Source organism: Calonectris borealis, chromosome 10 (assembly GCF_964195595.1).
Source record: "Calonectris borealis chromosome 10, bCalBor7.hap1.2, whole genome shotgun sequence".
Lineage (NCBI taxonomy): Eukaryota > Metazoa > Chordata > Aves > Procellariiformes > Procellariidae > Calonectris > Calonectris borealis.
Window position 1 is genome coordinate 8,356,351 of NC_134321.1, and position 14,870 is coordinate 8,371,220.

The 14,870-nt window shown below is 51.7% G+C and overlaps 1 protein-coding gene across 1 annotated transcript in view; it reads left to right on the forward strand.

Annotated features, from left to right (window-relative positions):
- Window positions 1-3,121: 3,121 nt before the first annotated feature.
- Window positions 3,122-14,870, forward strand: part of PRICKLE2 (prickle planar cell polarity protein 2) — a 107,931-nt gene continuing 96,182 nt past the window's right edge. Inside the window, exons 1-2 of the mRNA XM_075158695.1 lie at window positions 3,122-3,225; window positions 3,559-3,644. Of these exons, the coding sequence (XP_075014796.1) occupies window positions 3,184-3,225; window positions 3,559-3,644 (128 nt within the window). The 5' untranslated portion in view covers window positions 3,122-3,183. The remainder of the gene's footprint in view (window positions 3,226-3,558; window positions 3,645-14,870) is intronic.

Genomic DNA, 14,870 nt, shown 5'->3' on the forward strand with positions numbered 1-14,870 from the left:
TTTACTTTTCTCTGAGCTCTCTGATTTTAATGACAATTATTTCTGTAATATCAGGTACAACAGGGAGCAGAACATTTCTGCCATTTCCCTCCTCTCGGCCATCCATAAATTCAAAAGGGAACGGGGTCCTTCTCACAGTGCACGAACAGAGAAAACTGGGTTTTAAACTGGTTTAATCATGAGAAGGGCTGGAAGAAGTGTCATCTCTAGGCAGGTTTGGTTGAAACAGAAATGGGAGGGGAAGATGACGTACAGAACAACTTAAGTGACAGCAGAAACAATAATTTGTCAGACAAACTGTCTAGCATATATTATCCGTGTGTCTCTGTTTCTGAGCCTATTTGACAGCAGTATCTGACACCCCCCATCTCCAAGCTGAGTCTGTCTCCTCTCGAGAGGAAGATCTACATGTTTATAAAAACAAAAATATAAAAACCCCTTTCGAAAGTACCTCTCGTGGTAGCACAGGTAGGGCTGGAGCTGTGTTGCTGTCCCCTGCCCGCCCAGCCATGCAGGATGTGTGCATCATCCCCTTTGAGCATGGTGAGAACAAGGGAGTGGGAGTTTATTTCCTGAGAGATCTTTACTCTTGGCAGCTTTTCTGGGGGAGGAAAGACAAGAGGAGCTTGTCTCAGGCTAGTGAGATAATGTCTCCCCTCTCTTTCCCAAATACATCCCAGAGATGATGTTCTCGCCTGGCTGTTTCCTTATGTAGATGCAGCATCTGAGCATCCCTAAAATGTGGATCGAGTCCTCTTGACTAGCCCTTCATTTGTCCTGGATGTCTTGGGCCAGAGGGAAACTGCTGTCCCCAAGAGACATTTAGATGCCTAGGAGTCACTAAGGACCTGACTTCACTGGGGTCTTTGGTACCTGAATATTTTTATGGCTCTGGGTGTGCGTGATTTCCCCAGATATTGCTCCAGGCACACCGGGCCAGAAGCAGTGAGCACCTCTCTTATCTGCATCTTCTGCTCTCCCAGGCTGAGCCTTCCTCTTCCCTCTCCTTTCGAACACGCTGGTGCAAGTCTTCATGCTCAGAGCCTTCCCTGCCTTTCGCCTGTGTATGGAGGAGTCACCCAGCGGCTGCAGTATCTACTGGGGCTGAAATGGGGCTGGAGGATACAAGCCGTGTAGGGTGGCAGACAAGTTTGGTGGCCCCTTGGACAGCTTGGGATGGAGGGAGGGGACCAACTTGCCTCGTTTTAAGAAGTGATTTAGGTTGTTCATCAGAAGACTGGAGCCGTGATTCAGCACAGCCACACCTCCAAGGAATTTACCCTCCAACTTTGACTTACTTTTGCTGTTTTAAACTTATAGCAGATGTCCTCACCAGCCCTGTTATTGAGGGCACACAGCATCTCTTGCAACAGCAAAGCAATTAAAAAGGATTTGCAGGTCACCTTTAAAGCATTTCCCACAGCACGTTGAGTCTTGTTATAAGTCCTGTATCCAATAATGCTTTTATTTCGGCAGTTTTAATTGGAGTTTTAAATATTCTGAACCTTATGCAAGACACCCAAAGTGCTGGAGAATTTCAGGCCCTCTCTTGCACGATGCTCGTTCCCTGAAATCCTGTTGACCTTCAGTAGAGATAGTAGTAACTCAGCACCTTGATATTACCGTGTCCGATATTAGATACCTATAGGTAGGGATGTTTTAATACGAGGTCAAACCCCAGCCTGCAAGCAGTTGCCCACCCTGTGATGAAACATGTATGTATTTGAAGAGATCGCCTCCTCCTTCGCTGGAAACTGGGAGAGAAACTGAGAAGGAAAATGATGAGGAAATTTGGCAGAAGGGAGCAATGGAGAGAAGCTGGAGGGTTTTGGAAGGGTAAAAATAGCAACCACAGGAAAACAGAGCAGGGAGGGACGTCAATATTTTCCCACTGACATGGAGAAAGCCCATGAAAAAGAAAATTTTCTCCATGATAAAATTCCCCATTTGTTTTTTTTTTTTTAAGAAAGCCCAACATTTATGGGAGGAAAGAGTGAAAATCTCCCTGAAACTTTTTGCCTGAGACTAAGTGAAAAATTGACAGAAATGAGAACTGATTAAATGAAAAAGAATTATCAAAGCGTTACGGTTTTAAGCAGCTGTGAGGCAGAAAGGCAAAGGAACAAAGAGGCAGGAAAGGAGGGGAAGGAGATGACAGGATTTGCGAACAACCACAGCCATGGGGTGAAGCTGTGAAATGCTAATGGCAAAGCTGCTCCTTCCCCACTGGGGACAAGTTTCCAAGGACCCCTGTGCCCTGCGAAGCATGTTTGCTGCTCCCCCTTCTCCCCGTGTTTCATTTTGCTCTGCCTTGTGCCAGATGTGCTGTTTGATTGCAAACCCCCAGGGGTACGGGCTGGTTGTTGGCTGTGGGGATCCCTTTGCAGCACGTTGTATGAATGACAAGAGCAGGCTGATACACGGGCTGCCTCACAGCTCCCAGCCCCGCGGCTCCCAGCCCCACAGCTCCCGGCCCCACTGGCCCACGTGTAGCTCTGGAAGGACCGTGAGCTCCGGGGCTGTAACAGGTGCTTCGTGTCCCGGCCCGGCATCTCAGGCTGCAAACATATTTCACATGACTCTGTTTCTCCCGCACCCTGCTAGTGTTTGCGGGCTAAATCTGTTCTCCGTGAAGAGGGGAACAGAAGCCCAGCAGGAACCTGGGCTGTTTGCTCCCTGCCTTTGCCTATACCAGCAAAAGCCCCCCGCGCAGCGCCAGTTGCAACGTGCTCAGAGCCGTAACTCCAGCGCGTGCCCCTTCAGTGCTGCAGAATCCCACCTCTGCTCTTTCGGAGCTCAGGTTTCTTATTAACACTCGTGCTCCGGAGAGTTACGCGTGCCCTGCACTGCCGGGCAGAGCTGGCTGCGCTCCCGAGTGCGGCGGGACAACAACAGCCAGTGCCGGGAAGGGGCCGGGGAGGATCGTTAACTCTGAAGCGGAGTGATGACGGCAGCGGCTGCGGTGCAGCGGGGCGGTAGGAGCCGCCGGGCCGGTGCGAGCCGGGGCGGGGGGGCGGCCGGGCTCTCCCGGGGCGGTGCCTGCCGGGCCGAGGGGCGGGGTGAGGGGGCGGGAGCGCAGCGCGGCGGAGGGGCGGCCGCCGGGGGGGGGCGGGCCGGGGCGGCCGCTGCCGCGCACTCGGGCTGGGCTGCGCTCGGCTGCGCGGAGCGCGGCGCGGCGCTGCCATGTTCGGCCGCGGCTCCCGCAAGCGGCTCTCCGGCCGGTCGGTGAGTGCCGGGGCGGGGGGGTCTCGGTCTCCCTTCACGCCCCGTCCCGGCGGGGTGCGGACCCCCGCCCCGCCCCGCTCCAACCTGTGGCTCTGTCCCGCCGCCCGGCTGCGCCCCCGGTGCGGTGCGTGTGTCCCCCCCGCCACCCCGAAGCGCCCCTTTCCCCGGGTGCGTCCCCCCTCCAGCCTGGCCGTGCTCCCTCCCCGCACCTTCTCCCAGCCGTGCGGGTACCCCCTTTCCCCCGGGCGTGCACCCCACCCCTAGGTGCGTGCCCCCCGTCCCCCCCCGTCCCGCAGCCGGGGGGCTGGGGCTGACCTCTGCGGTGTGTTGCAGCTGACGGCGTCGGGGGAGCCGGAGCGGGGCCAGCCCTGCACCACCTGCGGGGACCAGTGTCCCGGCTTCGCCCTGCACAAGTGGAGGTAAGGCCCGGCGAGACCCCCGTCCCCCCGCCCCGTCCCCCCGAGGGCAGTGGGACCCCGATGGATCTCCCTCCGGCTCTCCCTTCGCAGGGTTTTGTGGCTCCCTCCCAGCTCTCTGCATGGTCAGGGTGCGGATGGGGCTTTTTTGGAGAGCGCTTGTGTTGGTCTGAAAGTTTTGCCCGCCCTGGCTGGTGGTTCTCGAGACACGGGTGGGTTTTTCAGCCTTGCCGAGCAGCACGCAGGTGTGCCTGTGCCATGCGGGATCCAGACCTGGGACTGGGGTAACTGGTTTGCTAATTACCACCTCGCAGCCGGTCCGCTCCCTGCTGCGGTCAGGGGCTCATCCTGCTGCCCTGGGTCGTGCTGGGGGCTGAAGCTGCCCTCGCCTGTCAGGGACAGCCTGGGCAGGCTGGGGTGGGGTGGAAAGGGGGGATCGGGGCAGAAGGGGATCTGGGTGGTTTGCACCAAAGCACTGGGTGAAACTCCTGCCTCCCCCTGTGACCCCATGATGGGTTTATCCCCTCTCTGTGATGCCAAGCAGAGATTTAGCTATTAAAATTGATGGGGTGTGTGTAAGAATGAACAAGTATTTTTGGCTTTCTGTTATGTCTCTTTACGTAAAAACGGATGGTGCTGGTGCCAACGAGGTATGGCAAGCCCTGGCCTCGTACTGGATCAGCCCCTTCTCCCCTCCCCACGTTGTGCTGGCTAGAAATGAGTTCCTGCTCATGGGCCATCTGGGACTTGGCGATATTAAATCTGGGCTGTGGGCTCCAGGAGCTGGTGCACAGACTTAGTAGGCCAGGGAGCTCTTGGCGACCTTTTAACCTTATTTTATAGGGTATACCCTTTTCTCCAGCATCTGTCGGGCTCAGCGCTCCTGCCGGCTTCTGCCCTACTTCTTGGAGCTGCATCTCAGCAGATTAAAGCACGGGTTCAGAGCGAGGAGGGGGATTGGTTTATTCGCATTGAGTTGTATCTTAAGCTTCAGCCTTGCAAATCATCGTTCCCGGTGGCATTTGCTCCAAGGTGTGGTAGGATGGGGTCTGTGGGCTGAGGACTGCCCCGAGGGATGCGCGGCGGCAGGTGGGGCTCGCCGTAATCCTCCAGCCTGGCCCTCCGCAGGTGCCGGTGGCACATCCAAGTGCACCATGTCCCACCTCAGACCTTCAGAAGGTGAAGGTGTCTCCTCCTCCTGGGCTGCAGGAGCTGTGGTCTCCTGACACCCGCCCCATAATCTGAATCCACCACGTGGGCGTTAATAGATTTATAAGGTCACCCCTGAGTTGTCTTCTTTTCAGGGCTTATAAATGCTTTCCCGAGCTGTCCCAGGTTTCCTCGCAGCTGAAGTTTGGGGTAGCAGACGTTGTCGCAAAGGTGCTTCATGGTGCTTAAAAGTGTCAAGGAGAACTTTCAACTGTAGATTAACAAGAAAAGGGGTGGTGACCAAAGCTATTTCTCCTCTGCTCCAAGGACTTATGAGGTGCTGTCATTTGACTTTTGTTATGTCCGAGGGTGCAACTAACCAGTGGCTTTTGAAAAATTAGATGAATTTTGATAGCATCCCATCGAGGGCCAAATGCCGCAGCAGAAGAGGCACCCAGCTACTTGGGGAGCGTCAGGCGAGAGCTGGTGTCGCGGCTCTGTGCAGGTTGTGCCCTCTGCGCCGGCACCCTATGCCTCTTGCGCCGGATCCTGCAAAACCCTACGTGCAGGAGGAGATGGAGCAGGAGGGTCCAGCCCGCCAGGACCACCTGTAGCTGTCTCCTGGCTGCCCTCTTCTGAGGGACCCCGGACACGGGCAAGGATTTTGGCTAAAACTGCGTGCATTTTTCCAGCAGCCTTTTCTCGGGAAGGAAGGGGTTACCTCCCCCGGGGCAGGGGAAGGATGGGGCCCTGTGGGTAGGATGGGGGTGAGCCCAAGGGGCATTGCAGCTTGTGTGCTGCGGGTGTGCATCCCACCCAGTGGGCAGGCAGTGCCGAGTTAGACCTTACTCCACGTTACCTTACACCGGGGACTGGACAAGCCGAGAGCCCTCCTGCACACGCATTCACATTTAATTGCCTTGATCTAAGAGTAATTAGGCAATTAAATAAAGGCAACCTATTTGCCAGAACACAATAGAGAAGAAGCACATTCATTTTTTACTAGCCAGTGGTCTGTTAATGCCAGGGACATGTAAGCAGGCAAATTATTAATAGTAGTTTTGTAGATTGAAAATATGCTCAGGAGCCGGTGCCCTCTGCGCACGGGGCAGCGTTGCCAGCTCCTGCTGAGGATGCTCACCTTAACGTGCAGAGTGAGGCTGGAAGAAAACAAGGGTTTGCAAGGAAATCCGCAGATTAAGGATACAAACCCAGATCAATTAACCACTAGAGATTTGTAAGCCTTTTTATAATCTTTTAATAGCAGAGTTTTGCTGATAAATGTAAATGGGACTTTTTTGCTTCAAAGATGGGAAGTGGTGGTATGCTTTAGGGAGAAGGGAAAGAATTTATAAGCTTGCAGGCACTGAAACCATTGCTGATACAGGCATTGTCGTATATGTAATTATGCAGGACTGTGTATTTTCTAGTTACCTGTGATTTTAGGGGTGATCTGTGCAGCTACTCCATCAAGCGGGCAAATTGCGTTGTTAGACGCCAAAGATTTCTGTGCCCGTACGTTCCCTTAAAAGCCACTTTTCTCGTATGGGGAGATGGCTTTGAGTGTTGCCTGAATTTATCATTCCTGGAAGCACATGCATATTTCCTCAGCCAGGGAAACCACTCGAAAATAAATTGTAATCTGCAGAACTGTTTTCTTTTCAGAATAAAACCGGTCTCTATACTGTAGGTGATGTGCAAAAAGAAGATGAAAGGTGATTGCTAAGTAATTAAAAAATGTCCCTGGTTTTAGAGTTTGTTTTTTGAATCTTCTTAATTTTGCTCTGAAATTATAATCTCAAGTTCAAGGTAGTGGGTGAATTATCCTGTGAAAGTGTCGGCATATTTAATACTATTTTGGTGAAAGCAAGGAATGGAAAACACCCCGTGTTACAGACACAGTTAAGCTGGAGCCCACTGCCTGTGTCTTACCCCCTCGAAGCTCTCAGACCTCCTGCATGCCGCAGACCTCTGCCCCTTGTTGTAAGGCAGAAATTCAATTTTCAGTTTTAAATCATTTAGCCCCAAAGAGGAGAAAGTAAGTGGTTTGTCTGAAAAGACTGAAGATTGAATTCCATCGTCCTTGGGCGTGAAGTCTGCGAGGACACGGCTATCAAACTGCAACTGGCATAACCCCCCATCTCTCATGGCCTGAACAGCAAAATGCCTCCTTCCTCGAAGCGCATCGCTTTCTTTAGGTTGTCAGAAAAGTATGGAAGGACGGAAAAGTTCATCTGTGTGGGCTGCGGGCTGGAGGATGGAAATTGGGTGTACGTAACAAAATCCTCATTAATACAGGTCGATACTTGAAAGGTGGCTTTGTGTGGAAAAAATGAAATCAAATTCAATAAAAATCTCCCAACTCCTTAGGAGCCCGGTTGCTGGTTTCTAATCAGATCTGCATTACATTAAACTGTGTACCATTCAGCTTGTTAACAAGCTTTGGCATTAAATAAAGCTGTCACTGGAGTTTGGTGAATGAATAGCCATTAGGAGTATCTTTTGCATAATGTCTTGCAGAGAAAAGCCTGCGAGGGAGGTGGGCTGGGAGGAGGGAAGGGAAGGGAATTTATAACCTAGTCCTGGTGCAATTAGTGTGAATATGCAAACCTTAAAGGTGACAAATGGTTGGCAGCTCCAGGAAGGGAGCGAGTGGCTTTTGCTGCTTTTAAGCCTACTGTGAAGAACTAATTTTGGATTTACTCTGGGCGAAGTAAAATTACAGCCTTAGTACTGTATTTAAAATAGCGGATCCTTCGTGTTGGGAGATTGGCATGTGTTTAGCACACAGAGGCATGGTTTGTTTGCTCCTTGAGAAAGCCTTGCAAAAACTGATACTCTTGCAATTCAACAGACCTTGCTGTTCCCTGCCATCTACCTTCTGCTCCAAAAACACCAGCTAAACCATAGATGCAGGGCACCTGAACCTCAAGACCGTGTCGAGCTCTGGTTTGAGGAGGGGGGACGTACCACCTGGTTTGCAAAGCCTGCAGAGGCAGTGGCGTGCGGCTGATTTCAGAGGGAAGGCATTCAGATGCTGTGACAGATAAGATAATTTTTAAAATAGTGTCTGAAAACCTTTGGAGAAGTCTTTGTTGCCATAGTTATTCTTCTCGTTTGCAGAAGCATTTAAATAACAGTAATAAACATGACATAAAGACAAAGACTGGCTTACTGGGGTTTTTGTTTCAGGGTGAGATTGTGTTTTACATCTTCTCCTGGAGTCTCTTTTTCTTGCATATGCTGTGTAATCTTGGTCCCTCGAAATCACGTTTTGGTGGGGAAGGATCTGCTCCTCTTCGTGCATTCCGGTGCATCATGGTCTTATCATCAGCAGTGTGTGTTTGTACAGCGTGTAATGCCTGGCCCTTGCCTTCCAGGGCAACTATTTACGTGACTGTTGACTTAATATGCACTAATATTCCATATTAACAAGTGAAGTTTTGGTGCGTACAATTGTTTCGAGCATTTATTTGTTTCCATCTCACTATAATCTACTGTGGCCAGTCCCACGGAACTTTGATCACATCTGGCCTCGTCGGATCTGGGAGCATCTGCAAGGACAAACTTTCCACCTTCCCAGGAGAGACCACCTGGAGATCCCAGATGATACAGGATCAGCCCAAAGGGTTGCGATTGACCACTGGATCACAAAAACCTACGGATGAGGCTAAGCTGATGCACAAGGAGAAAGAGGAGGTTTGTGTTGTGAGATGCTAACCTGGTCAATGAGGTGGTTGACCAGAAGCCCGGAGATATTTGAGGTTGCTGGGTGATGGTGGATAGGTCGCTTTGCAACTCTGCCTTGTTGACTGTAGGCAGGGAGTTGCTAGTGGCAGTGAATGTTTATGTTCTTCGTGTGTTTGTCCCGTTCCCAGTGCTCTGGGCGTTATCTGCTCGTGCGTGGCGAGCAGCAGAGGGGACTGTCCGTGCAATGGGAAACTCTCCGTGTGTTTGCAGCCTCAATCTGCGTTCGCCTGGGGCTGGCCCTGCCGCAGGAGGGACATCCCAGCAGGCACGCGTACGCGTCCCGGGGCGCGTTTGGGTCTCCGGTTTGATGTCTAGTGCCTCATCCAGAGAGCAGAAACGATAATATTTGTAACGCAGCACGTGAACAAATAACGCCGAATTCTGAAGCATTTGTTTCTACTTTCCAAAAAAAAAAGGAAAAAAAAAAAGTACAGATTATTGCTTCCATATGTTTTCAGCATTTTTCGTAGGTTATGTATCTTTCGCACACACGCTCCCAGCTTTTCCCTTTCATGAATAACATGCTTTGTGCCTCTCTCTCCTTGAGGATTCAGATATTCCACACTTCCTTGCAAGTTTATTTGAAAGGCTTTGGAGATGTGGGAATAGCAATACGTTATCTTGAATGGGCTTATGCTCACATCGCTGCCACGGCGAACTACACCGGGCGCGGTGGGTTTTATCAAGTTTTTCATTTTGCAACGGGGAACCTGCTGCAATAGGCAAAACTGCCAGTGTGGTCCATCCCAGTGCGGTCCATCCCACTGCTCCGGAGTGAGTCCCTGAGGGACCACAGAGGGGACAAGCAGGCTGATGTGCCTGTCCCCAGGGGTGGGCGGGAGTCACTTGTCTCCCAAGGATGCTGTTGTCCTGGTGGAGGGGGTGCAAAAAAATCAAAGGTGGTTTTTGTCTGCTGATTTTAAAGCCTTTCACAAATGCATTGGTATTGTTAGCTTGTTTTTAACGTGTTCGCTGTTTTTTTTTTTTATTTGTCGTAAGCAGTTTAGAAAGGAGAAGTCGTTCCCTGCCAGGTTACTCATTGACAAAGCCAGTGTCCTTCAGCCTCTGTGCCCAGCGTGATTTGGGATGGGCGGCTGCTGTGCGCACTGAAGCTCAGCCCAGGAGGATGCTGGAGCATGCCCTTTGCTTGGCATAAATGACTTCAGCTGTCCTATTTACTTATACCCGTGAGCTTAAGCACTTGTGTAAGTGTTTGAAAAGTCAGGGTCTAGTTTTCCTTTGAGCTTTCAACCCCCGTGGCAGTAGGGAAGGAGCAGGGTAACTAGCGATGGCTCGTGCTGCTGCCACCGTTCCCACAGTGCCTCTGCCGAGGGGCAGCCGGGCCATCGGGATGGGATTTTTGGGTGGGTTTGAGAGTAGGGATCCCCATAAGGTTTGCAACTTTGTCCTGCCCTGGGACAATCCGTCTTTATACGTGTCGAGCGCACAGTTGCATTTAAGGGACTCCCAGCCAATTTTTTGGCCTGTCCCTTCCATGTCTTCATGCCCTGCTGCTGAAACAGCACTTAAAACAGCCGAGACTGATAAGGTATCCTGTTTGTGTTGGCTGGGAGACACGGTATCCACTTTAACAGAGCATTACAATATTGGAGGCAGTGTTGTCCCTGGCGAAAAGCCTAAAATACATTCTTTAATTTTTTGTATGCGATGTACAAAAGAGCAGGTGAGGTACGTACTTGTATCCGGGCAAGCCCAGGGAGCCTGTTTGAAGTCCTTTACAAGCCACTCAGGATTGTATTGCAAGAACTCAAAGGAGTTTGAGACACTTCTTGATTAAATTTCAGCTGAACACAGAGCCCTAGTCTGCAGCTGCTGTAACTGGAGTTGCTCTGCTGCTGGGCTCTGCCCCGCTCCATCGCAGCTGAGCTGCCGCCAAAAGCCAAAAAAGTAGAATTTCTCCTAGAGAAAGTCCAGCACGGGCATGTTTTCTGTCCGTTTTGAAGCAGCCTTGTGCAGTTTTATGAATGGGGTGAAAAACCACTAATAAGCTGTTGCGGGTTTTGGGCTGGTTTGGGGGGTTTATTCTGTTTCTGGAGTGATTGTGAATGACACTGATGATGGAGGGGGCAGAGCGGACAAACACCGAATTCTGACTTTACCTGATATTTTACCCCTAGACTAAACAAATCTTTTTAAAAGTTGGTGGGGTTTTTTTGCACTAAGTTTTGGAGAAAAATGACTACAGCTGCTTCTTGGTATGCAAAGAGTGAAATGTTACCTGCTTGGTGTGAGCGAGTGGGGTTTGCCGTCCTGACGGCAGAACCACGGCCGGCTCCTGGGCCGTGGGGCTGTGCTGCCGTGCACCGGCAAAGCGCAGCTCCCTCACGGAGCCTTTCGGGATGGAATTGCCCAGGACAGACCCGCAAAACTGGGAAGCGGGATGGATGGGCTTGCAGTGGGGATCTCCGTCAAGCAGACAGCTGTCGGTGCCGGAGGCTGCAGTTGTGGATTTGGGTGCCATGTAAGGGTGTGATTTAGTGGGACGTGGTGAACTGATTTAACAGCTCAGTGCTGCTGGATGTGTAAGGTCCAGAGCTCCCCCCGAGCCCAGGTAATGGGTTAAATCAGTTGTTGAAGCCTCTGCTGAGCTGATGAGAGGGAGGAGGTGGGAGATGAAGGGTCACGTCGGTCCCATGGCACACAAAGCCGGGCTGTCATTCCTGCCCGCAGGATCCCCATCCCTTATTGAGTTTTGCTGCCCTGCTGCAGCCTCAGCCCTCTCAGTCCTCCTTGCTGGCTCCACAGGAGTGCGCAGGGTCCGCTCTCCCGCGGGATGCGTCCCACCGACCCCCGGAGAGCGCAGAGGTCCCGGCAGCGCCGCCTGCGGCTGCGATTGCCCACCCAGGGTGTGCGGCACGTGTTCGGCGGGGAGGGAAAACTCCTTTAATAGAGGGGACAGGCCTTTGTCACGAGCACGGTGCGGCATGAAAGAAAAAGCTCCTGGCCACCAATTTGGAAAGCAAGCCGAATCGGTGGATGAAGGCTGGTACCCGAGATCCTCAGCTGGAGGGGGCCGGGGCACAGCTATTCCGCTGATGCCCGGCCCTCCTCTTTCTTGCTCTCCGCTGTAGAGGGCTGTTCAGTGCTTTCAAGAGTTTTCCTTGGGTTTTGTTCCCTTTCTGTTTGTCTTTAAAAAGTCAATCTGCAGTCTTTTTTTTTTTTTCCAAAGACATTCTTCCTCCCCGCCCAGTAATCCATCCTCGTTACACCAGTGAGTCACTCTTCAAATAATCAATTGCGTTTTCATTGTCTGGCTTGTAAGTCTATCACTGAGCTTAAGGACGGCTGATAGTATCAGCTGAGACCTTTGGCAGATGGTTTTGCAATTCGTGATGCTCATTTGGATATTTGCTTTTTTCTCCCATGAATAATCTCCCAGCCGTGGCGGGGGAAAGCCGGGCTGGGGACTCTGCCCTGCGCGCAGCATCCCTGCGGTCACTATCTAATGTCGGAGGAATTTGTAACGTTAGCAGAATTGTCTGACGCGAGGAAAACTAATTTCGGGGTAAGCCTCGCGAGCATGGCTGTAAAGAGCCTTTTTCTCATGGGCTGTCGCATCCTCGCGGGCTCCGGGCACACAGGAGTGCAGCTCCGAGGAGGCCGATGGCCAGAGCCTTTCTCAGGTTCACTGATGCTAGGGCCAAGAGGCATATATAAAATTCAGGGTGCTCCTTTCTGCTGCTGGAGAGGCCGTTTCTTCCCCTGTGCGTGGCTCTTTGCTCTCCGCAGAGCCCTGATGCCAGAGCTTAACACTTTGAGAGCTAAGTATTACAATTATTATTCTTACCGCGGAGGGAGGCACTTTGTACTCAGCCATCGCAGCAAATATTTCATCCCCTATCAATTACCCTCGTGCAGACGCTGCCGCCGCGGTGATAAAAGACATAATGGCTGCTCTCGCTGATAAGGGGAGTATATAAATATAATTATTGAAATCCCTACGCAGAGCCTGTGGATGGATGGAGGAGAGTCCCTCTCCCTGCGAGGGGTTTCTCCTGCTCCGGAGCCCGTCGGGGAGAGCAGGAGCGCTTGCCCCAGCGCGCTCCCCGCCGGCTGCAGCTCCTGGCAGCCGAAATGGGAGCTGCTTGGCCACAGCTGTGAGCAATTAGTAAAAGATGTCTTTTTTTCCCCCCCTCTCCTTCCCTCCCTTCCCACTTTCTTTCCTCCTCCTCTTCTCCTTGAAACCAAGACATGGGCCCTGGGGGAGCCGGGAGGAAAGCCCCGAGCCGCTCGGGTGGGAGATGCTCCTGGGCCAGCTCGGAGGCAGCCGGTGCTCGATGCAGTCGCACCCCGATAGCGGGGTGAAGGTCTAAGGATCCAACCCAACCTTGCGGGAAGCGTACTGCAGCCGAGGAGCCAGATATTATTTAGATCAAGCCAACAAAAAAATATTTCCATGGCAGCAGTAACCATAGGAAACCTCCCCAGCGTGTTTTGGGTGGTGTCTGTTTCCTTGCCTTCAGCTGTTTGCTTTGCAAGCGGAGCAGCGGTTGCAGAGCTCCATGCCCGCAGTGCCACCAGGAGTGGCCGGTGAGCCCGGCTGTCCCCTCCGCGGGCTGTCCCCTCCGCGGGCTGTCCCCTCCGCGGGCTGTCCCCTCCGCGGGCTGTCCCCCAGGGGCTCGGCAGCCGCGCTTCGGGGTGCATCGCTGCTCCTGGTTTTCACTTGCACTCTAGTTGGTAAAAAGGTGCTTTCAGAGGCTTCTTTAGATGCCGTAAAGTCTCAAAGCCACCTTTTTACCTTGTGTCAGCTCACAAATGTGTGTTTGATCCTTAAATACCCAAGGCATGAAAGTGAATTGGCTCCCAGAGTCCAATTCTTCTTCCTTTCTATAGCGTCTTAGAAAGATGCTTTTATATTCCCTCTGGCTCAGCTAGTGATGCTTGGCCTTCAACCAAGATGGGGAATCTAGGACAAGAATCCCTGAGAATAAAAAGATGAAAAGTTATCAAAAAAACACCAACATTTTGTTGGGGAAAAAACGCTGGTAAAAGATTTCATTTCAGAAAAGAAACTGGAATATTTTTGATCAGCTTCATGTGGACCCATTTACAGGAGGGCGTAAGAGGAGGCTTGTTTCCCTGGGTACTGCCTCCTCTAGGAAATCCAAGCCATGAGGCGAATACAAATGCTGGAAATGGAGAGGTTCTGCAGTGAGTCACTGGAAGGGATGGGGAACCAGTTGTGCCGGTGTGGCTGCGCTGGTCAGCAACCAGCTCATCGACCGACGGGGCCGGGGCGGCTGCATGGGAGCGCCCGGGGGCCTGGGCATCACTGGAGACTGCACCCATGGGTGCTCCCACCTCACCGACCCCCTCCCGCCCTCCGAGGGCGGTGTGGAGGTGTGCCCACGTAGCTTTGCGGAGCAGATGGGCCCCGCTCACGGAGCCGAGGTGTTGCATGGAGATGGGTTAAAAAAAGATGACGTCTTCTGCGGGAACGTGAAGCAGAGGGGAAAAAATACATCGTGATGCCAATAACTGGGATTTCGATCTTTGCGTACCGCGCGGCGCTGCTCCGTCCTCCCCAAGCCGTTGGGCAGGGTTTGCTCTACGGGGAAAGACCTGGTCGGTCTTGGACCCATCTGCCTTGGGTGGAGGTGGACCCCGTTGCAGAGATGCTGCTGGGCTTGTCTCGTAACGTGCCCTGACTCTGCAGATTATTTAACCCCTGTTTTTGCAAAACCTGCAACTCTACAGAAGTCAGGCTTTTGCTTAAGATTACACAACGTTTGAAGAAGTGGCAGTGGGGCAGGGACAAGGCTGATTCCCTTTCTCTTCTCGCTTGCCAAACAAATGGGAATGCTCATCACGGAGCCGTGCCCATGCTGTATTAAATCTGTGTTCGGTGCCATAAAGGCCACGTGCTGGAAATGCAGCCCCTTTAAATGTCAGATTTGAGGGGAGCTGGGATGTGAGAAGACAATAAAAGTTAATATTCTTAAGTCGTATTTGTGCAGTGTAGCTCGGATTTTTAATATCAAGTGCATAGTTTATTACAAGATGTAGAGCTTTCAAATACATATATTTGAATATGTTTTAATATTATCTTTCCTTCCAGCAGCAGGAACAATGCTGCTTTACAAAAGAAAAATGATTTCATGTTGCCGTGTGATAGTTTCGGCTTGTACATCTAATAGATGTGCGATCTGCTGAAGTGTGAAGGCTATCTGATAAATGCCTGAATAATAAAGCTATATTGTTCGTTCTGATTTCCCTTTGCTATTTTCAAATGTATAAATAAAACATTTTCACGCTGTACCCCGTATAGTTCCAGCCCAGACTATTTACTTTCTGCTGATGCAACCTAGA